The sequence below is a fragment of the Silene latifolia genome, chromosome 7 (assembly GCF_048544455.1).
Source record: "Silene latifolia isolate original U9 population chromosome 7, ASM4854445v1, whole genome shotgun sequence".
Taxonomy (NCBI): domain Eukaryota; kingdom Viridiplantae; phylum Streptophyta; class Magnoliopsida; order Caryophyllales; family Caryophyllaceae; genus Silene; species Silene latifolia.
This window is the reverse complement of record NC_133532.1, coordinates 117,011,452-117,037,285: the sequence shown is the minus strand read 5'-3', so window position 1 is coordinate 117,037,285 and position 25,834 is coordinate 117,011,452. Positions and strand designations below refer to the sequence as shown.

Genomic DNA, 25,834 nt, shown 5'->3' with positions numbered 1-25,834 from the left:
AATTACACATTTTAACAAATAGCAACCTTGTACAGAACACCCTTAAACCGCACAAATACTATCTTACAACCAGTTGTATAGTAGCATTGTACAACTACCTCAAAATTGTTGAGCTTTTACACAAAGTTGTTGAGTTATTTTACAAGTTATTGAGCTTAATAATTATTTTGTTAAGCTCAATAACTTTGTATCATAACTCGATAATTTTGTTAATAGAGCTCGATAACTTTATAACAAAGCTCAACTACATTGAATAAGTTATATATACAACCAGTTGTATAATACATTAACTGCTTAAACCGCAGACTACAGCACGACGTTGTATCAGACAGCCAAAAGATATAAGAATCAGAACAATGCAATTAGAACTTTCAAGATCATCCAAATTCCAAACATTGCAGACTCGAGAGAACTCAATTCTGAATTGAATCTGAATATAAGTGGGCAACTGAAAATCTTAGGCTAGCAATTGAACCAGAACAATATTTGAAAAATAAGTCAGTTTTAACATTCATTTTAACATGATAGTTGTTGATAAGCAGCTAAGAACCAAACAAATGATATAACAGGACAATCGAATACAGGACAACCGCAAATGGGACAGGCAATCAACAACAAGATAACTGAATTCAGGAAACCTGAATACGGGGACAGTGGAATAAGAGATAAATAAATTGGATACCCTTTAAATTTATACAGAATGATTCAAGTTAATCAAGAATTCATGCTTGCATTCTCTAAAACACAGTAATGCTACTGCTAACTTGTGTTTGCATACATTAAATGACACCTAAATACAAGACAACCAATCTGAATTGCCGACCAAAATTCACGAGTGTAGCTAATTAATCCTCGTCGTCTGAGATTTCTTCATCAGAAGTAGAATATTCATCACTACTACTGTCATTATCACCAAGAATATTGATGTCAACCTTGTTGACATGTAAAACTTCATCACATGCTCTTCCAGGAGGACGTTGTTGTTGTTGCTGGTAGTGTACATTGTTAGGAGATAACAATGGAGCTGATTCCATTGGTGGCAATGTGATGGGATCCCCCGGCTTCCATCCACGAGGCGGCAAAGGTAAATCTCTGGGTAACTCCACCGGCATACCTGGTTGCCAACCAGCTGGAACAGAAACCGGGAAATTTGGGGGGAGACCCATTGTATTAGGTTCGGGTATAGTAGGGATCTCCATGAGGGGTTCGATATCCTCGGCCATTTTAGGTAGGCCCACATCGAGATTGGCGAAAGTGTACAGTTGGGAGGCCCGCATCTGATCCTCTTGTGGAGCCGGTGGAAGAGCGCCTCGTAGTGGTCCCCCAGCACGAAACTCGGGTGGTGCGAAGGTTGTATAGCTGATCTTCTGAGCATACCGGATGATATCTGATACTTTCAAAGCGGAGTTACCAATATCTTCTAGCTTTGATCGCTTAGGGCGGCGATAATCAGCATAGTCGTCTAAAAGAACGTCGAGAAGTCGCTCAGCCGCATTCATTTTCTCAGTAAAGGTAAGAATCGGGGCGTCTTTGATTGCAATTTGTAACATTTTGAATATTCTCCAAAGAAACCTGAAATAAGAATATTATATTAGGAAAAATCACCAAAACATATAGACGGTATGAGACAATTTTACACGTGAAAGAATCAACATCGACTACTACCACGAGATTCCTTCAATGACTTACGGGTAGACGAATGATTGGGACGAAGGGAGTATATTAAAAGAGTAAGAATTATCAAGTATAATTAACTTAATAGCATCAATTCAAGACAACAAAGTATGATGTATAATACTTACTTGTTGACGTTATATCTTTAGTTCTTCAGTGATCTCCCTCGCAAATTTTCAATCTATAGAGAAACTTGGTTGTACTCTTTGAAAAGTTGGGCGAAATCAAATAAAGGTCGTGAAATAACCCAATTTCTTCTTGTTTATATAATGTATATATGGATATTTAATTTAGGAAATCTATTCCACTTTTCCATTAGAATTAGGAAATATTTTTTTATTAGGAAATTTTCGGCTAAAATTAGGAAATTTTCGGTAGTATTTTGTACACTTGTTTTCTAAAAGTACTATTTTTTTTTTGGGGTTTTTTCTAAAGTGTGCCAAATGATCATATTTTTCTTAAGCTAAGACGGTCTTACTCATTTGCTTACCTAATACTCTAATAATAGTAATATGACTAATATCAACGAACTCGTTTTAATATAAGAATTTGGTGAAAATTATAAAAATGGGGTTGAATGTCACTTTTGGTGAAACTTAAGGGGCTTGATTGCTCGAAATAAAACTTATGGGGCCTAATTTCACAATTGAACAAAGGTAAGGGGCCTAATTACCACTTTCGCGGAAACGAAATACTAGGTGGTAGTTTGTAAAATACGGTGAATGTTAGGTGATAAGTAACAATTTTCACATTTTTTTATTTTATTTTTCATCTGTGTAGTTCTGAAAATAAAACTTCCACCTTTCATCCAAAATTATTGGATTGTATGTCATCAATTGGGGGCATCTGATAATCGCCCCTTGTAATTTATTACTCAGGTATGTGTTACATCTTATTCAATTCAGCTTTACTGTTTTTGCTTTTGTTGTTGTAAATTTGGCTAATTTTTTGGCGTTTGTATGTTTTCAATGTCAAAGTTTGTAACTTTGCTTAATTCAAGCTTTGAAAATAGTGATTTGGAATCTAGATACTCCCTCTGTCCCGTTATTTGTTTGCCTATTTCATTTTGGGCGGTCTCAGTCGGTTGTTTGTCTTCCTATCATGGGAATGCCTTTGATCGGCAATTTGATCCTCCACATTCAATTTATTACACTTGTCATCAAATAATTGGCGTCTCTTTCCTTGGTCTTTGTGCCAAAATCAAAATCAAACAAATGATATATACCCCGTGCTAAAGTTTGTATTTTTACTTAATATTGAAATTGTAACTTTATATGTCGATTATGTGTCTTAAACTTTGTTGTTTGTTAATTGTTTGACATCTTCAATCTGAAAGGCGATATCTTTGACATTATTCACTTTTTTCTGTCTTGGGTTACCTGATTATGAAATGAAAGTTGTTGCTTATAAATTTAAAGTTGTTTAAGATCGATTGCATGGAGTTATATGATAAAAGTTCAATCGTTGGATTGGTGAGGAGTTATAGCGAAATTTTGAGTTTTCGGCCTATGTTAAATCAGTATAATTTTTGGCCCATCTTACTTGAAGAGATTAGTAGGTATGCTAGTAAGCCACGATTACTTTTGCATTGGCTTGTGGTGTAGGGTTGTGAATAGTTGGAAAACCATACTGAAGCTTTTGCCCTTTTATACTTTTCTGAGTTTCTCACGTTTTTTTTTATCCTTACTCATTCGATCACAGGTAATAACCGTGTGAAACAATATGTATGATCAGCTCTTCTGTGATATTAGAGAAATAATAATAATAATAATAATAATAATAATAATAATAATAATAGGAAACTCTTAATAAATTATTAAGATTAGGAAACACTATGATAATATTGTGAGAATTTTAAATTAGACGGTAATAGAGTATCTTTTACCTTATCTCAGATTAGGAAATTAGTATAGTGTTGTATCTACTATAAATATACTCGATTAACTTCCTTATTTGATTACTCTGATATTTTCCTCTTACGTCCCAGGAAAGTAAAAGTTGATATCTTTTACCTTATCCTGCTTTGTGAAATTCTATGGGCACTCTTTCCCTCCCGGTAGAGAGAGTAAGTTTTGTTTTACCTTGTTAATTCATTGGATACTGAGAAGTCATGACCATGACCGCATCGGTGACCGATATCACATTATAATACCGTCTTTGCGATTGAAGAATTAAACTGAATCGAATTTGCATTTGTCGTAATTAGTTAGTTACATATTTTTCGGGTATTTATTTAATTTATTTAAGAGGAGTAATACTAAAACCCTAAAGGTAGTACTCCGTATATAAGAAGCATATTGTAAAGGTATACATACAACTATACAAGCCACTGTAAGTATTAGCTGATCCTTGATGATATGCGGTCCCTAAAATAGTGGTCCGTGTCCTGAATTCTTGTAGTGAGAAATTGTAATTTGTTGATTGGTGGTGATATTGTTTCAGGAATGTGGCGAGGGTGAGGATCGTATAAGTGAACTGCCGGATGACATTCTTATGAGCTTTGTATCAACAATGGGGATGAAAGAGGCGGCCAAAACCAGCATTCTTTCGAAACGATGGAGATACGTCTGGGCCAAAGGGACTCATCTGGACTTTAATCACTCAATTATATTACCAGAATTTAATGAATATTATTTTAGAGCGACTCGCGCCATAAAGAATAAATATATAAATTGGGTGAATCAAGTAGTTGACATACATAGTAGCCCATGCATCAACACATTTAGAGTTTGTTTTGCCTTTGAGAGAAGCGATGCTCATCACATTGACAAATGGGTTAGATTTGCAATATCTAAGCAAGTTAAGAACCTAGAGCTGAGCTGGTTGATGTTTGAGAAATCTGTATACACTCTTCCTTTCAACTGATCCATTTTATCATCAAGTGATCCATTTTTATGTCATATATAGTTGGGTGTATTATCTGCCGAATCTCTTCCAACTTTCTGCAATCTCAAGCAGTTGACTCTGAAGGTTGATGAGACGTTCGAAGATGAGCTTATTGCTTCCATAAATCAATTTCTAAAGGCATGCCCAAAGCTTTGTGAATTTAAGGTGGAGGTAATGTTCCACTGTCGCTTATTTTTATTTCATTTATTTTGTTCTCATATAATTAACAGTTTCAATTGAGCAATATATTCATGTTGTTTCTCAAAGGTATGACTTAGCCCATTCTTTTTTGAACTTAAAGTCACTTAATTTTAAGTTACTTCGATCTTATAAGTTCCGTTCGATTCGATCCTATAAGTTCGATTCGGATCCTATAAGTTGATTCGAGATCCTAAGTTCGATTCGATTGAATCGATCCTATAAGTTGATTCGATTCAAATCCTATAAGTTCCTTCGAGATCCTAAGTTACATTCGATTCGAGATCCTATAAGTTGATTCGATTCGGATCCTATACGTCACTTAATTTAAGTTCGATTCGAATCCTATAAGTTGATTCGATTGGATCTTATAAGTTCGATTAAGTTCGAATCCTATAAGTTCGATTAAGTTGAGATCCTATAGGTTGATTGATTGATCCCGATCTTATAAGTTCGGTTGATTCGAGATCCTCAAGTTTGATCTGAAAAAGAATGCGCCTAGGAGAGTTATATACCTAGTTGTTTCTCATGGTTTTTGATAAGGTCAAGTTCACAATCTAGTATATATGTAAAAGAGGCTTTTTTCAGGCAATTCTAGAGAGTCCAACTTTTTTAAAACACGGTTTTTATTTTTAATAATAAACTCAGTTGGAGATAATTACGATTTTTATTTTTAATAATAAACTCGGCTGAAGATAATTATTTTGAGCTAAAAGATTTGAATCCTACATAAGATAAATCTCCAAAAAGTCATATACATATATATATACACATGGACAATTAAAAGAAAATCTTAATATATAAACAGATTTTATTATTAGTATATAAAACATACGTCATATTTAATCAAATAAGAGTTGTAGACTAACACAAATACACCTCTCCTTAATCTATCTATTTATATAAGATTTGGAGACGATTTAGATCAATAATTAAGTGTATATGTCTCGTATAATTGCACTGGACACTATGCTTTTATGTTACGTCTATATGCTAGAGTTCTGTTGTTTAGTTTTGTTGTTTTGGTCGTTTGTTTTATTATTTTTGCTTATGATGTTTAATTATACTGATTTTCTGCAGGAAGTAATGACACTAGCAAGATCATTCAACGACATCAACAACCATCAAATGAAGATTAGACACAATAATTAGGTACTTTTATTGTCACAATATGAAATAATATGAAAGGTAATAGTCAAAACCTATATCGGGCGCTTATCATATTGAATGAGATTTATGTATATACATACAATGTACTTATGTACCCATCGTATTGTTCATCATTGTCAAAATTGTTGAACCTTCACAATTAAATTTCCGTTAATATATTTGTGGATATTTACATGTTATTTATGATGATTGCACATAGTTTATTTTGCTTTCAGATTTTACTAATTTATTTAAATAATTTACTATGTATAGAATATGGAGATCGCTGGAAGTGAGAAGTAGGATTTGGTGGTATAGACAACTTATAACCTCTTTGTAGCAATGACATATATCGCCACATACTCCGTAAATATAATGGTGTTTACCTAAGGAGTTGTTTAGTTACCCACTACGTAAACGTATACTAACTACTACGGAGTATATGTTTTGCTATGAAATTCTTTTTCAGGGGAACCATCGACAATAAGTGCAACTCACGAAGCTTGCCTTGGGATGTAAGAGTACTCCTCTTCAATTCCTACACCAACGACTAACGTATGTCTCTTAACATTCTTTCATCTACTTCAAAGTATTAATGTTACAATATGCATATAACTATTACTCATTACGTGATTTCTCATATATTTACGTATTTGTTCGTTTCTAACTATTTTTATTTTTTTTCAGGAGTTCATGGCTTAACGAGTTTAATGACGAAAGATGAAGAAGTAAAAAAAATCAAGTTCGTGTTCCGATATTATGGGATGATCGTAACCGTCCAATATTTGTTTGTATGGGTTTAATCGATAAGGAAATCAAAACAACTAATCATTATGAAATTTGTTTTTATGTTTGGTCAATATTGATTTCATTTGTACGTCAATCGTAGACATGATATTTCAACCTCTCTATCTCCATTAAGATTCAAGGCCAAAGACATGAACTATTAGCTACGTCTCCTCATTCTGCTTTTTTACTAATTAGATTAAGTTTATGATTTAATATTTGCTTATCATATTGTTTTTGTGTTATCAATAGAGATTTCAGTAATTTTTTTTTTTATCAGAACACTCATTTATTAATAAAACTAAATTAATGGATTTCTTACGCAAAAAAAAAAAAAAGACTTACATGTGTGACCGTCCTATTCTAGAATTTGTGTACAAAGTTATGGAGTTCGGGTTGAGTTGACTTTTTTAATAAAATTCTCACGATTTTATATTTTTTATTAATAGATATAATGGTGTAAATTTTATTGTGACTTTCCGAGGATAATCAGCATGTAAGCAGAATTCCAATAACTTATCTTCTACACTACTATAGTAACTAATAATTTATTATTTAAAGATGCAAATAACTTAATTAAGCACACTATCAAAGAGATCGAATGCATGGCCGAACAAAGCCATTTTTCTCATGACACTAATGCAGGGAGTACCCATCAATCTAGGTGAAGTGATTATTAGTAGGTAGACTATGGCATAGTTTCCAAGTTATATAAAATATGAGAAGTCAATAGTTTAAGTGTAAAATCTACACCCTCCTATTCAGCCTATAGTTTATTTCAATGTATTAGTATATACTCACATTCTCACGAGAAAACTAATGTTAAGAAAGTAAACATAATTTATCAGTTGCGAATATACAATTAGAGACGAGTCAATATTATAACCCGTACAACGTACGGGCACAAAATCTAGTTGTTAACAATCCAGACTTGAGTTATACATCTTGTAACGACTAACAAGTGGCAGCGTAAATATAAACTTGCATGCAGTTTCCAGTTTTGTATGATGATAGCTTGTATGACGAGGCTTATCAGCTGAATGAATTGGACTCGTCTAATGATGATGACAAGACTAAGAATGACGTCAGAGATTGGGAGTACTTTGAAATGAGGTATAAAATGGAATTAGAGCGAAAAGGTCACCCAAATCTTAGAGAATTTACGGTAGTGGATTTTATGGATGCGATGTAGACGTCGAGTTAATATTGTTTATCGTGCTTATTTCGTGCAATCTTGAGACCATCATATGTGATTGTAGTCATGCTCATACTGATGCGGGGGAAGTTATTCAAGAAGATGCTCAAGTTTTAAAAAGTCGGGCTGCTAAGCTGCTGAAACTTATCCCCCCAAAGATAACCCTAGCAGTTATTATTTAAGTGTATGGTCATTTACTTTCTTCCAATCTATGTAACCCTAGCAATTATTTAAGTGGATGGTCATTTACTTCTCTTTGGATGTATGAAACCCTAGCAGTTATTTTAGTGTATTTCGTCATTTACTTTCATATAACAATATGTATTGTTATTTGTTAGTTTCATAATTATTGTATGGTTATTTTTACACTATAATATTAACTTTGTGTTGAGTGTATCCTTTTATTATGGATTTGATTTTAAGATGGCACAACAAATTGGCTTTATTGGCTATATGCTGTAAAATTTTCATTTGTGACTGTCCAAAGCTTGTGACGTCTCACGGTTGATTTAAATAACGATATAAAGGAATCCTCTAGTATGCAGGTTTTTTGTTTTTCGAAAGCAGACAAGGCTTTATTTGGTTTCATACTTTTCTGTTTTCTTGTGAATTTTTCTTTAGGACTCAACTCACTGTAGGTCTACGGGATTTGTCCCTTCTTGATAATAAAAAAAAGTTCTTTTTTGTCACAAGCGAGAATATCCGTTTGCTCTGCCTTGGGGTATCCTTTTTCCATGTGTCTTCAATAAAAACATAAGAAGGTTGTTTAGATTGTTATAACTAGTATTGGTGCCCGGCTTCGCTCGCATTACCTCTACTTACCATTAATTTTTTTTTTCATTAAATAAAATTACTTAAAGTTGCATAACCCATACATTTATCATTAATATATTTTTCTATCACATATCCTAAAATTATGATAAAATAAAATTTGAGACAAATTCAATACTCCCGCTATTAATATTTTATTCTTATTAATGAAACAATAGTAATAACATTTCACTACTTGCCCGTAATCATTGTTATTTTCACTACTCCCGCCGTAATTATAGTTACTATCACTACTGCCGCATTGATATTGATAACTTCACTACTCCCGCCGTAATTATTGTTACTTTCACTATTGCCGCATTAATATTGATTATTTCACTACTCTCGTTGTTGTTTCTACCACTTTCACTAATCTTGCTGATAATATTGTTACTTTTACTATTCAAATGAGTGATTACTATCATATAACTATATCCAATGTTACTACACTTCTTTTCTTTACTGGCGAAATTACTTTTACTACTTAGGCATGTAATTTTAAGAGGATTATATATTTATATAAATATATTACATATATGCATTAAATCAAATCGAAAGAATTATGCAATATTATATATTATGGAATCTAACTTAAATTATTTATAACCTACTTATATTATATTTTTGCATGTTAAATAATTAAGATCTCTATACATCTAATAAACTATAAAGTTTAATAAAATTGCATAGATTTTAAATTTAATATATAATTTTATGATGATAATAATTAATACCATAAGTGTGCATGTTTATACTAATTAATTATTTTATTTTAAGGAAATTTACTATCTTCTAGTCTTCTATAAATATTTAGGAAAATTACCAAACATCTTCTTTCTTTTAGTCTCCTTGAAATTGATCATCTTAATTAATTATTTTATTTTAAAGAAATTGACCATCTTAATTAATTATTTTTGTTCCGGGTATGAATTCCGAAGCAGGTTTGTTTACCACGCTAGCTTTGTCGAATAATGCCTCTTCTAGCCTTGATTGCTCTCCTCGGCTTTCTCCTGCAACAACGAGCAAACTGAGGGCTTGGCTTTGTGCCAAGCGTACTCACTCCGACGCTCAAGTCAGTGAACTTATTGTGATTAAGTAGTATGTTGCTTGATGACGTGTATTGTAGAGAGATGAGAGAGATAATACCAATTTAAGTGGTTCTTAGGTTAGATTCTGGATCCCTTCCTCAATGAGGTTTGAGGAGTATTTATAGACTTTCACCTTTTGTCACGTAGTGGCCAAGTGGGCCAAGTGGCATAGCGGTGGAAAGATCGATCTACCCTCGGCCGAGGGACCTATGGCGGTGCGCGAGCCCAGTTGACTCCATGCCGAGGGTTCTTGGATATGAGTACGCGGGTATGTGCCCTTTGGTAGGTTGCCATGCCGAGACCCATGCTTCTGCAGCCGAAAGGCCGCATCGGCCGGGATGTCTAAGTCATTGGCTTCTTTGTGGATATCTTTGACCTCGTTCAATATGTTGACTTGGTCGGGTGCGAATATGCCCCATCAATTTGCCCCAGCCGTAGTCTATCTTGCCGTGGTATGGGCTCCGATGTATCTTGAGTGTATATTCTGTGTAAGTATTTTTTGCAAAATTTCTGGTATCGGCTTCTTCTGAAGCATCGGCGTGGTTCTTGTTAGGCCGTACCGTATCCCCCCTCCACATGGATGTGTAATGGACATCAAAATGTGGAAGAGAAGGTGCTGCTAGCCGGCGGACCCAAGGTTGAGAGTGCCGGTGTATTTTTGATTGCCCCCGGCCGGTGCTACCTAGCTTGGTTGGTCGTGTTGCCGGCGGAGGATAGATACTTTAGGAGTTTTGCTGAGGAAGATGAATAGGCAAAGGGATATGAAGGGGCGTGTTGAAGACGTTTGGTTACTGTTGCTTTGATTGACATTCAACTGTTGCGTTGATTGACATTCCGTGTACGCATGCCTGACATGTGTCTCCTCGTTGATTGGCTGACGCTTCATGGGCTGCGTTTTGATTGGTCCTCCTTTATGGGCCTTTGCCTATAAATACCAGATCTTTGAAGTGAAATTGGTTAACAATTTCATTCATTCTAAAAATTTTCTTCTTTCCAAAATTCCAAGTCTTTCCCTCTCTTCCGATCTTCAGAATTTTTACGTCGGCGTAGCACTTTTCTTCAAGGTAAACCAAAAAACCCTTTTCAACTTTTTGTTTTGTTTAAGTAATTGTTGTGAACCATGTCTTCTACTGACGCCGGTCCCAGTACCCGTGCGCCGGGGGGTTCCCCGTCGCGTTTTGATGAGGAGGAGGCGGTAGCCGCAATTCCGTTAAGGTCGAGGGGCCCTAGGTCTCCTTCCCCTGAAGTTGACCCCAGAGTTCTGGAGGAGTGGGAGGATGATGACGATGTGGATGATGAGGAAAGGAATCCTTCCGGTGCGAAGAGGGCGACAGTCTTGCATCATTACGATGCCTGTACCATCGGCCCCAATCATGCTTGGACTGATGGGCTCGCCCGCTGCTCTGGCTCTGAATTTTTCGAAGAGCACTTCTTTTTTGGCAAGGGGTACAACATTGTCATCCCTAGAGAGGATCAGACCGTCTGTTGCCCTCCTCCGGTCACATCGGCGTATATGAGACACACGAGTATGGTCTCCGGTTTCCTCTCAATATTTACGTCTCTACCATACTACAGGCGATGAACGTTGCAGTGGCGCAGCTTCACCCGTTTGCCGTTAGGACTATAGTCGGCTTTGTGTGGCTGTGTCGCTTTAGGGGGGTGATCCCAACGGTAAATTTATTCCGCCGGATGCATTTCCTTCGAATGAATGTTCAAGGCGGCCGGGGGTGGTATAGCGTCCAGACTGAGCCAGGCTATCTCACCGTATCTAAGCTCTCCTCCTGCAAGGGCTGGAAAGAACGGTGGGTGTATGTCGAGGTCCCAGATGATTATCCGTTGCCTCGGTCCTCTGAGCATCGCGTCAACTTGCGGTGCGAGAGCAAAGGGGAGCGTGAGAAGATGATCCCCAAGGGCAAGAATAAGATGGACGCCGGGAGTGTCTATCTTAATGAGGACGAGAAGCAGGCACTGAAGCTTTTCGAGGTCGATGATGATGGGGTGCCGAAGGTTTGGTTGCCCCCGACGCAAATCATCTTGATGGACGAGCCGCTTTGCTATGTCGGCCTCATACCGGCCCTAGCACAGGGTGAGTGGGGTCGGTGTGAGGCCCATTTCTGCTTTAATGTTTTTCGTTGTTTGTATCTTGACATGTCCCTTTGTCTAAGTTTTACTTTGTTTCTTTTACAGAGCACTTTGGTCCCGAATTGTCTGAGCAACTCCTCGAGAAGATGGGGCTGGACAAAGACGGAAACGTTACGGAGAAGAATCCGAAGGTCGATGTGAATGACCGCCGTCCGTCGCCTCGACCTCCCGAAGGGCTTGGGAGACGGCGGCCCGAGCCAAGGTAGCCGCTGCCTTGCCTCGCCGGGTCCGAAAAGCCAAGTCTAAGGCGGCGCCGGTGTCAACCTCGGTTCCGCCTCCACCAGAGGTGGAGGTCGTTAACATTGTCGATGGAGAGGATTCCGATGCTGAGGGATCTCCGCTTAGGCTTAAGAGGAAAAGATCTACCCATGCCACCGATGCTTCTGCCTCCGTCGCTCATGTTAATGCCGGTAGCCGAGGAAACGGGTCAACCGGTCAAGAAGAGCAAGCCCTCCGTGAGATCTAACTTGCGGCTCAGATTTAGCCGGCTCATTAGATATACCTGATGACCGGCTCTCTGGTATGTCCATGAACGTTGACGTGGACTCTTTGGTTGAATTTTTTGTAGATCAACCGGCGCAGTCTGTCCCAATTACTGAGCAGCGAGTTGAGAAGAGGCCTATGCAGACGGCGGGAAAAAATGTCGACTCCGTACTCGCGTCGATATCCAACGACCGGCTCATAGCGGAGGGTACAAAGCTGAGCAAGAAGGTTGGGATTTGGTCTGACCTGGTCGGCTCTCGTATTAGGGAGCAAGAAAAGGCCTTGGCCGAGACGGGACCGTTGATAGAGCAGCTGAGGCTCGATGTTGTTGCCGCAAAGGGGGTAGCCGGGAAGGCTAAGCTTGACCTCCTTGCCGCACAAGCGCGGGTCGAGGCAATTGAGAAGTTGCTGTTGGCCGAGAAGGCCAAAGTAGAGGCTGCTTAGGTCCGATTCTGCCGCCGCCAAGGAAGGAGGAACGGACAGTACAAGGGCGGCTACGACGTTGTTGTCGCCCAAAGGGAGGAGTCGAAAAGGGCGTATCGGCTCCAAGCTGAGTCGCACAGGGAGACTAGTGCTATCCTTGCCCAAAGGGAGAAGGATATTGAGACACTTCAAAGCACTATTCTTCCTCGCATGTGTGCTCAGTATAGGGACCTGACCGAAGAAGCTTTCAGGGAGGTGATAGATGAGGTCTATCCGGATGGCTCCTTTTTGTGGACAAAATTTGACGAGCTGTTCGACGATAGGCTCGAGGCAAAAGAGAAGGCTGCGGCGGACAAGGCCCGAGGATGCGAGGGGCCAAGAAGGAGGAGGAGGCGATCTGCTGCAAAGCGGCCCCGGCGAGAGAAGGCGGTGAGGATGCTAAGGCAACTAAGAAAGCTGCGGCGGATAAGGCAGCTGAGGATGCTAAGGTTGCCAAGGAAGCTGAGGATGCTAAGGTTGCCAAGGAAGCTGAGGATGCTAAGGCTGCCCAGATTGCATCTAAGTCGCCCACCGAGGGTAACGCTGCTGATGGCGGTAAGGGCAAGCGAAGAACATGGGAGACGGGCGGTCGTCACCGAGCTCACCGGCGTCTCGGATAGCTTCGACTATTCGGGGCCAACTATTAAGCCTCTTCTCCCCGCCATCCTTTTGCGCTTCAAAGAACCAGTCTGTAACCTTTTGCTTTACTTTTCTTTGTATTTTGTGAGACCTTGGTAGGTAGAGTCTTGGCTTATCCCCAAAGGGGACGGCCGTCGTCTGTATTTCTCCTTCTTGTAACTTGTTATCTTTTTCTTAATGAGAATTCTGCTTGCTTTGCCTCTGGCTTGGCCGAGGCATTTGATTTATTCCTTCACTTGTCTTCTTGCGTTAATTAATTGAGCGCTTTTCGTTTTTACCTTCGGCTTGGCCGAGGCAGTTAGAACGCGTATCTCAACTGTGTTTAACGTCTTTAAATTCGGTCTTAATTTGCCGAGGGCAGTTGCGTTAATTAATTGAGCGCTTTTTTCGTTTTACCTTCGGCTTGGCCGAGCGCTTAGAATGCGTATCTCAACTGTGTTTAACGTCTTTAAACTCGGTCTTAATTTGCCGAGGCGATTCGTTAATTAATTGAGCGCTTTTCGTTTTACCTTCGGCTTGGCCGAGCGGTTAGAATGCGATCTCAACTCCGTGTTTAACGTCTTTAAACTTCGGTCTTAATTTGCCGAGGGCGTCGCGTTTCACTCGTCTCTTCCCGGCCGATTCACGGGCAACGGAGTTTACGTTTTGACCGCCGTTGAACATATGTTAGCATATCGGCTCGTCCCCCCCGTCACTCCGTTAAAGGCCGATGATCGAGGTTTTACCCCTGTCTGTGTGTACATATGTTAGGATGCCTTCTGATTGGGGTAGATTAACACTTTGATGAAAAACCTGGGTGACTTCTCATTAGATATGAACATGCATTGGGGTGCCCACAATCGTTTTGGGCAGCTCCGCTGTTATACAAAGTATTTTACGAGATTGTCGGTGTTCCAATGGCTCATCAAAGGTACATCTCCCATGTCCGTCACCAGGTATGTACCCTACCTCATTTCTTCAACTACCTTGTAGGGGCCCTCCCGATTGGCCGTCAACTTGCCATGGATGTTTCCTTTGTTGGTGGCAAAATGACTTCCTTAGGACCAGATCTCCTACTTTTAAGTCCCTTTTGTGGACTCTTCGGTTTGTAGGCCCTCTTCATTCGGCTCGATATCTTTGCTAAGTTGAGGCGTGCCGTATCTCGGCTTTCTTCGACCAGGTCCAGGGAGGTTCTTAGGCCTTCCTCGTTTTCATCCGGGTTAAAAGTGGCCGTTCGAATGTTGGCACCGTTGCTTCAATCGGCCAGGGATCGCTTTACCCGTAGACTAGGTGAAAAGGACTGTACCCCGTTGCTTCTTTCTCCGTGGTCCGGAGGGACCATAGCACGCCGGGTAGCTCATCGGCCCATCTTCCCTTGAGGTCTTCAACTGTCTTCTTCAAGCCGTTGAGGATCGTTTTATTGGTCCGCCTCCGCCGTCCGTTGCTCGGGGGTGGCGGACGGAGGAGTATGCAAATTTGATGCCGAGTTCTTCCAACCATTTATTGTGTCACTCCAAAATTCTCGGCCATGGTCGAACACCATGACTTGGGGTAACCCAAAACGAGTTATGACATTTTCCCGCATCACCTTTCTTACGGCCGCAGCTTTCGCAGACCGCCACGCTTCAACCCATTTGGTGAAGTAGTCGACGGCGACGATTAGGAACTTTCTTCCTCCGGATGCCGTTGGGAATGGCCCTAGTAGATCCATTCCCCACTCGTGCAAAGGAAGGGGATTAAGCACCGTTGCGGGTCTCGGGAAGGTGCGTGTATCACCGGAGCGTGCATCCGGCAGCTTGTTGCATTTTCTCGGTTTTGTTTACGGAATCCTCAAGCATGGTGGGCCGTAAGTAGCCGCTCGGAGAGCTTTGTGGGCTAGTGTTCTTGCCCCCATGTGATGACCACATGCCTTCATGTATCTCTCGGTATTAGCTCGCATCGGCTACTGGACCGACACATTTTAGGAGTGGCCTTGTCGCGGACCTCCTATATAACTCTCCTTCAAACACCAAGTACCTTGCTGCGATCCTCTTTATCTTTTGTGAGAGGTTGCGGTCCCCCGGTAATTCGTTTGACGCTTTATACCTCTTTATCGGAGTCATCCATGTCGTCTCGGCTTCCACGTCGCACACCATGCCGATGGTTTCGTCAATGCTTTTAGCGTTCTGATGTCCACCAAAGACGGTTCGGTGATATTCTTTATGGTTGAACCGCCCTTTGAGAGTGCGTCGGCCCGGTTGTTCTCGGACACGGGGATGTGTCGCATTTTGAATGACTTCAATTTTGAGGTCTCAGCTTTTACCTTTTCCAGGTATCTTACCATCCCATCGTCCCGAGCTTCAGACTCTCCTTCGTATTGGTTAGTCACCAAGAGAGAGTCCATTTTCAAAATGATGTGTTACTACGCCCGGCGGCTCTGGGCTAACTCAACTCCGGTTATCACTGCCTCATATTCGGATTCGTTGTTTGAGGTCGAGAAGGTAAATTTCAAAGCGTACTCGAACTCGTCCCCGTTTGGGCGATGATAAGGATGCGGCTCTGAGCCGTTCGTGGAGGATCCATCGGTATATACCTCCCATGCCGGGACACGATTCTTCGATCGTGCACTCGGCCAAGAAGTCGCGCGCCGCCCTTTTATCGAAGGCCTTGGTTTGTATTGAATGCGAAGCGAGATAGCTCCACCGCCCATTTGATAAGTCTGCCTGATTGTTCGAATTTTTCCAGTGTTTTCTCCAACGGCTGGTCGGTTAAGACCGTCATGGGGTGTGCGTCGTAGTAGGTTTCAATTTCCTTGCGGCAACAACCACGGCAAAGGCCGCTTTTTCAATCGGCGGTAGTTTCTCTCGGCGAACAGTGTATGGTGATAAAGTATATTGGAGTCTTCTTTGCTTGTTTTCTTCTCGACGATTACGGATCGGCCGTGGCCGAGGTTCTTGCTAAATATAGATATAGCGTTTCCCCCAGTCAGCGGTCGGGCAGGGGTCGGAGAGTTTGCGAGATGGGCCTTGATTGTTTGAAAGCCGTGCTCTGTTCCTCCCCCCAGCAGAAGTCTTTATTCCCCTTCAACACTTTGAAGAAAGGGGTGCTCTTGTCGGTGACCGAGAGATAAAACGGGCAAGGGCGCCATCCTTCCGGTCGATATCATAACCTCTTTGCGGTTCCTCGGCTCCGTGTCGAGAATTGCTTGGACTTTCTCGGATTGGCATCAATTCCCCGGCGCTAACAAGCACGCCGAGGAATTTGCTTACCGGACACCGAAGTTGCATTTTGTCGGGTTAAGCTTCATCTTGTATTTCCTTAGTGAACAAAATGTCTCGTGTAAATCGGCTAGGTGCTCGCCGTCGGACTTGCTCTTGACAATAGCATCGTCGACGTAAGCCTCAATGTTTCGCCCTTTTTGATTTTGGAACACTTTATCCACCAGTCTTGTGTAAGTCGCGCGCGTTTTTTCAAACCAAACGGCATCATTTTGTACATGTAGGTGCCGTGTATGGTGATGAATGCGCATTTAGGCATGTCTTCCTCTGCCATGAATACCGATGGTATCCTGAAAAGGCGTCGAGCGGCTCGATTGTGTAGCCCGCCGTTGCGTCTATTAAACTATCTATCCGAGGCAAGGGGTAGCAATCTTTCGGGCATGCTTTATTAAGTTGCGTAAAATCAACACACATCCTCCACCCCCCTGATGACTTTTTAACCATTACAACATTAGCTAGCCATTCAGGGTATGTACAAGGGATGATAAAGCCTGCTTCTAACAACTTATCAACCTCGGCCTTGATGGCATCTTCCTTTTCGGCCGAGGAGTTTCTCATCCTCTCGCTTCACAGGGCGAGCGGCCGGGGAGTACGTTCGGCTTGTGAACGATGACTTCTCGGCTTACACTGGCATCTCGGCGGTGAGTACGCAAAGACGTCTTTGTTCCTTCTCGGCAGTCTAGGAGATCGGCCTGAATTTTGGTTCCGGGCCGACACCGACAGCGATCACGGTGCGTCCCCGGATCAATCTCTATCTGCTCGGTCTCAACCCCTTCGACCATGGCGACGTGGTTGGTGCTCATCGGTTCGTCCTCCTGTCTTAAGGATGGGTTCTTCCCTTTTTCCTCTTTCTTTGCCACTTTGAAGGACTGCATGTTGCATCCTCTGGCCGATATTTGGACGTTGACCACTTCGTCTTTTTCGTTCTTTGAGACGAGTTTATGAACCTCCCGCGGTCCGAGATATACATCGTTGTCGTGGCCCGGACGGACATTACAAAGATCGACCTCACTCAGGGTGACACGACCGATGAGAACGTTGTATGCGGATGAGCCGTCGATGACCACGAACTCGGACATCACATTCTTGGCCGCGTCGGACCGGCGAACATCAATGGTAACTTGATAGACCCCAGGGGGACCAAGCCTGCCCGGAGAAGCCGTACAATGGGTTGGTGCACGGGCTAAGGTCCGCAATTTTCGTGCCGAGCCCCGAAAGCACTCCCGAACATGATATTCGTGTAAGCACCCGTGTCAATCAGGCATCTCATGACCAGGTGGTTAGCTATGTCTAAGTGGACTACGAGTGGGTCGCTATGTGGGGCGATGACTCCTTCGTAGTCCTCCTTCCCAATAGTTATGTTCGGGATGTTGGAAGCGCGGGCGCTTGTAGTGGGCACGAAGTTGATTTGCTCGATCTGATCCGTTCAGTCCGTTTGTGTCCGCGAGCGGATCCGCCGTTCTCGTTTCCCAGATGACAACATGAATTGTCCCTATCCGTTCAAAGACGGACTTTTTATCCGAGCCGCGGTGTTAGTCTTTTGACCTCCGGCAACATATTTCTTGAGGCTCCCTTCCGGATCGGCTCTTCAATGGCATTCTTCAAATGCCTAGCCGTTGGTTAAGTGACCGGTGTGGCGTGGTACTCGCAGATGGCTCGTGTCACCGTCCCCCCTAGGTTTGGGGGCCTTTCCCATTTCTCGCCCTCGTTTACGCTCGGGAGAAGACCTCGGCCCGATACGACCGGGGGGTGTGATCTTTGTACTTCTTATGGTAGTACGGACTGAACTCCCCGCGTCCGGGGGTTACGCTTCTGGCGGGCTGTCGGTTCGTGACCTATTATTGTCACGGCGCCCTTCATCCGGCTTGTCCTCCCGGTGGCTCTTTCTTTCCGAGTGCCCGGCCTCGCCGTGGCCTATCCATATTTTGTGATAGTCTTCGACCTTAATGGCACAGTCGGCCAATTTCTGGCGGACTCAAGGCTCGAAAGCCACCGCACTTGATGAGCTCGTTTTTCAAGTCCCTGCCGGGGAGGCCTTTCATCGATCGCGAAGGCCGCTAGTTCGCTGTTCGGCTCCTAATCTGAACCCCGGCATCGAACCTCTTAACATAACCGGAGTGACTCGCCTCCCTCCTGCCTGATGGTCAGGAGATCCGATGTCTCGACGGCTCTCCTTTTATTGGTAGAGTACTGGGCCAAAAACGCGTCTCTTAGGTCGGAATAGGAGTATACCGATCCATCGGGTAGCCCCTTGTACCAGCTTTGCGCCATTCCAACCAATGTCGTTGGGAAAATTCGGCACTGGACCTCGTCGGTTGCTCCCACACCGACATGTGAGACTCGAAAGCCTCGGCATGATCGGTTGGGTCGCCCTCTCCTTTGTATGATATAGATGGTAGCTTTAGCTTTGGCGGCACTGGGTCTCTAGGACGTAGGCACCGAGGGGTCAGTCGACCACGTGTCTAATGACACGCGGCGATCGGCTCCTCGCACCCCTTGTCCGGCCCCCTCCCCGTGGCGGGAAGGGCTTCTTCTCCGACTACGGTGAGTCGGACTCCTTCTTCGACTCGGTGAGTCGGACTCCTTCTCCGACTCGGTGAGTAGGACTCCTCTCGCTCCTGCCTGGGCATGCCTCGTGGGCGTCGCGGCGACGTCGTCCTTCCGCGAGTGCGGGAAGGGCTTAGTTCTACCACCGACACTGGCTCCCCGCGTCTTGGTAGTTTCGGCCTCTCTTAGTGCTTCATTCGGGTTTCTCGAGTCACCTTTTGGGCCCTAGCTTCCTGGACGGGTCCCGCCGCTCTTGTCGGTGTGACAGTGTGAGCCGGCGCACGACAATCGAGTCCGAGCTGGCTTTTTCGCATCAACCACACGCCCATGACGGTGACCTGGTCGGCGGGCAAATGGCGTCTCGGCATTATTGGCATCCCGAACTCCGGTTGAATTATCCGGGCTGGTGGAGGGCCGCACAACCTGCATTGTGGACGGTATCATCCGGGTGGAGGGGCTCTTGATTCTAACACCTCTTGTTCTTTTGACATCTTCCTAGCTTTTTGGGTGGGTTTTTTTTTTTTTTTTTTGTTTGGGAATGACTAGCTTCTAGTATCCGTTATCCCCACGAGACGCGCCAATTGTTCCGGGTATGAATTCGAAGCGAGGTTTGTTTACCACGCTAGCTTTGTCGAATAATGCCTCTTCTAGCCTTGATTGCTCTCCTCGGCTTTCTCCTGCAACAACGAGCAAACTGAGGGCTTGGCTTTGTGCCAAGCGTACTCACTCCGACGCTCAAGTCAGTGAACTTATTGTGATTAAGTAGTATGTTGCTTGATGACGTGTATTGTAGAGAGATGAGAGAGATAATACCAATTTAAGTGGTTCTTAGGTTAGATTCTGGATCCCTTCCTCAATGAGGTTTGAGGAGTATTTATAGACTTTCACCTTTTGTCACGTAGTGGCCAAGTGGGCCAAGTGGCATAGCAGTGGAAAGATCGATCTACCCTCGGCCGAGGGACCTATGGCAGGCCGGCGAGCCTGGTTGACTCCATGCCGAGGGTTCTTGGATATGAGTACGCGGGTATGTGCCCCGGCTGGTAGGTTGCCATGCCGAGACCCATGCTGCAGGCCGAAAGGCTGCATCGGCTGGGATGTCTAAGTCATTGGCTTGCTGTGGATATCTTTGACCTCGTTCAATATGTTGACTTGGTCAGCGGTGCAGAATATGCCCCATCAATTTTATTTTTAGAAAATTGACTATGTTTTAGTCTCTTACAAATGTTTAGGAAAATTACCAAGCTTCTATATAATTTAATTTTAACTCAAACTATATAATATTTGAATTGAGATCCCTTAATCGGGTCCATCACACGGTGCTAGTGATTTAAAACTATATAGTATAATTAATTTGTATAACTTTCTTTAATTAATTGAAGTCCCTTGGTTTCTGGATTTAATATATAGTATTGATGTTACTCGTGCGATATAGTCTATTTATTTACGAGAACAAGAGTTAGTTGAAGTGGTAAAAGCTCCTACTCCAACTATAAAGTTGGGGGCTTGATTCTCATCGGCGATATAGTGCGCTCATTTGAATAAAAAAAATAGTGTATTAGTTTACTTTGTGAAAAAAAAAAGCGAAGACAAGGAAGTTGACACTTTTTATTTATTTAATCGATTAGTTTGAATTAAATCCGTTGAGTTTTATGGTCGAAACATTGTGTAAATAAAATGATTTACGATTTTTTTTTATATTTCTCTTTTTAACCAAACTTTAGCTCTTATTTTAGGATTTGTAACACTTTATAATTTATTTATTATCTTAAACATATCACGTGTCAAATTAAAAAAAAAGTAAAATTAAGGAGCCATAACCCCTCATATTATTTAGTTTCTAAATGTTATTGAAATACAAAATTAGTGTTGCCCTTTTAACTCTATCACATATTCACATGGCAGAACTCCAATTTTCATTTATTTCCTGGAGAAACTGAAAAAAAAATATTTGTTTTTTATATCAAAGTATAGGTGGTTTTGGAGGGAAAAAGTATCGATAAACTTATTCTTTTTGTTATAGCGGGATTATAAAAGTTAAGTTTGTTGAATTGGTGTTAGACCTGATAAATCAGGTCAATTGGATCGGGTCAGGTACGTTCGCTCTGTCATCTTATCGTGTTAATTTGGGCTAGGTCGGGATATTTCGGGTTTCGGGTATATTGGTCATGTAACACCCCGTATTTTATAATAACATTTTATTATAAAAGTATTATATTAAATTAATTATTTCGAAGTGTGTGAATGTATTTTGGAAATATTTATATATTGTCTTCGTTCTCTATTTTATTATTTCTCGTTTTGATATACTTTTAATTGGGTTAAAATGTCCGTGCAGGATTTTGCTATTTTAATTTAATTACTACTTTTCTTATATAAGTTCTCCAAGCGTTTTATTAGGGCTCATCCTGATTTGTAATCAGATAATCCATTGTATGAGCTAATGGACTCAAAGCCCACTTATAAACCCTCTCTTATAAATACAAATCCCTAAGCTAGCAACTAGGTTGCTCAACCTAATTTGTTAGACCATCCCCAAGCAAGGTCGTGAAGGAGGTCGTGACCTTGCTTGGGTCACCTTAATCATGATTAAGGAAAAAATTAGCGTGACCCAGGTCGTGGCCAAGGCAAGTAAAGGTCAGTTTGTGACCTTTTCTGGTGACCTCGACCTCTTCCGTGACCTGCTAGGTGTCATGTTCTGTTTGGTTACTCAAAAATAAAAGGACACACTTCACCCTTGTCTGCCAAAGTAATGCTACTTCCCCTGCATGCCTGCAAATCTGCAATTTCCCAAATAAGAGAAATATATGAAGAACTAGTTAAGAAACTAGATGAGAATTATACAATAAATCAAAACAATAAAAAATATGAGCATATAAAAAAGAACTATATTTTTAAATTGTCTATTAAATGAGCTCAATTTTGATATATTTTGACATTCTTAATATTTTTATAAATAAGAAAATCAAAACAACCTCAAAATAGAAAAAAATAAAGATAAATACATGGCTACCTGATGGGGTTGTGAAGGTGATGGTGAAGACGGTGTTGATCGACGACGGTGATGGTAATCGTTCAAGATGACGGTCGTGAGTCAGACGATCTGAATAGGAGATGTTAACAGTGTTTGATTGATTAAGAAATAGAAGATCGATGATGGCGAAGATCGGCTGATGTTGAAGATCGATGATGGTGATGTTGATGTGTTTGTTTGGGATTTTATTGAGAAATTGTTTTTGGGATTCTTTGTTCATCTGGGTTGGGGGGCAATGAATTTGGGAAAAGGGGATTAATTTTTAGTTTGGTTTGCTGTGTCTTTGTGGTCTGACCACGTTAAAACTTTTTTTTTTTTTTTTGAGTTAGTTTAATACTCCGTATTAAAGTTATCATATTGATTCGTTTTATTTTGGAGTTTGTTTAATACTCCGTATTAAAGTTATCATATTGACTCGATTATGCTGTTCAAAATAATAATACATTTATTACATTGAATAGATTTTCATTAAAATACGGCGGTAAAATTAAATTAATATTTTTACTAATATCCGAATTAAAGATAAAATATTTATTATCTACTCGTAATTATTATTTTACAATTAAATTAATTATGAAATTATGAAAATAAAATTAAGTTATATAAATTATATGATAATTGGAAAAAATGAGAAAAGCTTTAGTGGGGTAATTATGTGAGAAATGATTGAAATTGTTGGAAAGTGGGAAATGATTGAGTTGATGACCTAGGTCGTGACCTTCTGCTTGGGAGGGTGAAAGTGGGTCAAGATTAATAAGGTGAGATTAAGAGTAAAACCGGGTCGCGACCTAATTAGTGCGACCTTTGCTTGGGGATGGTCTTACGTGAAAAGCTGCCGCACGCCTTCTCCCTCCTTTTATCTCTTTTGTTCTTCTTTTCTCCCTTTGACTCCATTGTTGAATATCTTTCCTTCCTCCAAACTTATACACAAATTATATTTTTACAATCTTTGCTCTTATCTCTACAACATATGTATCTCCAAATATTTTTATGAGAATTATTTGTATGGGCCTTTAGACCCACCTTTAAAGTCTCTTATTTTAATGGGTAAAGAAGAAGAAGGGTTTTCATGGCGTTTTCAAGGGTTTCGATTTGTGCCTTTCTTTAGTGTCAGTTTTCGGGACGTTGACACGTGTTGGAGACAAGGCTTTGTTGGTCGTTTTCTTTATGGAGGTTTTCATTAATTGCTAATAAGGTAACTAGGTGTTTTTCTTTAATTGTGTTTATGCCAATTGATATAATTAATATGATTTAATGATTGTTTTGTATGATTGGTACATGTATGATTGTTTATTATCATGTTAACTATATTTTCGCATGTTTGTATATGTTTTTATGTATTAGATATATATCGTATGTTGTTTATGTGTTTATTATGGGTGTCATGTGCGTAATTAGGGTTTACGAATAAACCCTAGTGGCGGCATGATAAGCGGCCAAGAGTTCTCTCCAAAGTTATAGCTAAAGCTAGTATAAACTTGATGATGATTCATGAGTTATAGCTAAAGTTAATACAACTTTGGGTGGCTACTCTAGTTATGGCTGAAGCTACTATAACATTGAAGTACGAGTTAAGGTTATAGCTGGAACTAACATACCCTGAGATTTATGGCTCAAGGTTATGGTTGGAACTAGTATAACTTTGAGTTTCGTGTCAAGGTTATAGTTGAGGTAGGTATAACTTCAAGTTATATGTATTGAAGTTATAGTAGAGGTTACTATAACCTCACATCTAAAGTTCATGTTATGGTTAAGGTTACTATAACATTGATCATTAGTAATTGCTTCATATGTAGAGTTATATCCAGTTGTAGTATAACATTATGTTAGCTTATGTCTTTGGTTACTCTATTCATATGATGAGTAGTACAGTCAGTTATACTGTTCTATAAGTTGAGTCGTGATGTTATTCGTGCTTTGTTGGTGCTGTCAGTTATACTATGTACTTGTTATTTGGTTGGTTGTATAGATGACGATAGTATCAGTTATATACTATCGGAATGAACAAACGCTACCCTTCGGGGATTCTTATGGTCTATGGTCGGGGGGGTAGCAGAGTGTGACGATCCGCACACTTGAACCCTTAGATTTATTTTATGCTTATGTAATTTCATTTTCCTTGTACATTTGTAGTAAGTATTTTCATAGTAGTTTTAGAATAGGTTTCCATAAATAGGTATATCGCTATTCTGAACTAAACTTGTAAATTCAATGTATCCTGCTACCAGGACCAAATAATCAAATTTGCCTCTATGAGAGGTGCTAGTCAATGAAAACCCGCTTCTCATCCAAAAGCTTGTTGTTGCTTGTTGCTTGCTTTCAATAATCGTATTGCTTACTTTTATTGCTTTCGTGTGCCGGACTTGATAATCGTGACTAGGATTCCCGACACACACCGACCCGAGACCCGAGTATCGTGCTAGTGGGCGATCCCTCACTAGTACGAAGATCCTTGTCGCTTGCATCTTGCCTTGAGACGGGCAAGGGTGCGCGCCACGGTCCGGCAAAAGTAGCGGACCGTGACATTTGGTATCGAGCCCGGTCTTGGACGGGTTTACGCAAGCCGCATTTGTTCATCGAGATCGAGAAAATGGGCGAAACAATCGAGGACCGAGTGGATGCCTTAATGGACACAATCGACGTCAAGCTTCCCAAACTCGAGAGCATCGTTATGCGGATGGCTGCGAGCCTCGAGGAGTTGCAAAAGACGGTTTGTGACCTTGAGACGAAGGTGGACGGGATGGACACCCGCATCCAAGCGATCAGTGGTGCGATCCCCGACGATCGGGAGGAAGAGATCAATCATCTGCATCGAAAAGTCGAGATGTTAGAGAACACTTGCACCACGCTCGTGAAAGCGGTGGGCAATGACGGGAAATCTGTGGGGAGCCATAAGGTGAAGGCACCTCCACCTCGTGCCTACGATGGGGCGAGGGATTCGAAAGCGGTCGATAACTTTATCTTCGATATGGAGCAATACTTCCGAGTAAGTGGGCTCGACGAAGACGCGGAAGTTGTCACTGCAAGCATGTATCTAGTCGACGATGCCAAGATGTGGTGGAGGGCTAGGTACAAGGAAATCGATGCTGGCACGATTACGGTGACATCGTGGGCCGACTTTAAGAAGATCTTGAAGGATCACTTCTACCCCGAGAACACGGAGTTTGTTGCTCGGAAGAAGTTGAAGGAAATCAAGCACACCAAGTCAATCCGAGAATATGTGAGGGAATTCTTAGCGTGCATGCTCGAGATTACCGAAATGTCCGAGACGGATAGGACATTCGAATTCATTGACGGGTTGAAGAGGTGGGCACAACAAGAGGTCATGAGGCAGAATCCCAAAACTCTGTCTTCGGCCATATCGGCTGCGGAGCGCCTACTCGACTTTCACGGAGAGCGAGAGGCACCAAGAGTTGTGGCACCAACGGGGAATATGGGTGCATCACAAAGTGGGTACAATGGACAAAGGCCACAAAACAGCGCCATTTCAGTTGGGAACAGTCGGTTC

At 41.5% G+C, this 25,834-nt stretch overlaps 1 protein-coding gene and 1 long non-coding RNA gene across 2 annotated transcripts; one reads left to right on the top strand and one right to left on the bottom strand.

Moving 5' to 3' along the window:
• Positions 1–711: 711 nt before the first annotated feature.
• On the bottom strand, positions 712–1,885 carry LOC141591277 (mediator of RNA polymerase II transcription subunit 4-like). Its single transcript, XM_074411614.1, has one exon. It carries the CDS (start codon positions 1,548–1,550, stop codon positions 846–848), a length of 705 nt encoding a protein of 234 aa, XP_074267715.1. The 5' UTR covers positions 1,551–1,885; the 3' UTR covers positions 712–845.
• A 1,634-nt stretch (positions 1,886–3,519) lies between these two features.
• LOC141591276 (uncharacterized) lies at positions 3,520–4,576 on the top strand. The gene is made up of 2 exons (XR_012520779.1): positions 3,520–3,739; positions 4,117–4,576. It is a non-coding gene; the product is annotated as an uncharacterized LOC141591276 (long non-coding RNA).
• Positions 4,577–25,834: the final 21,258 nt, after the last annotated feature.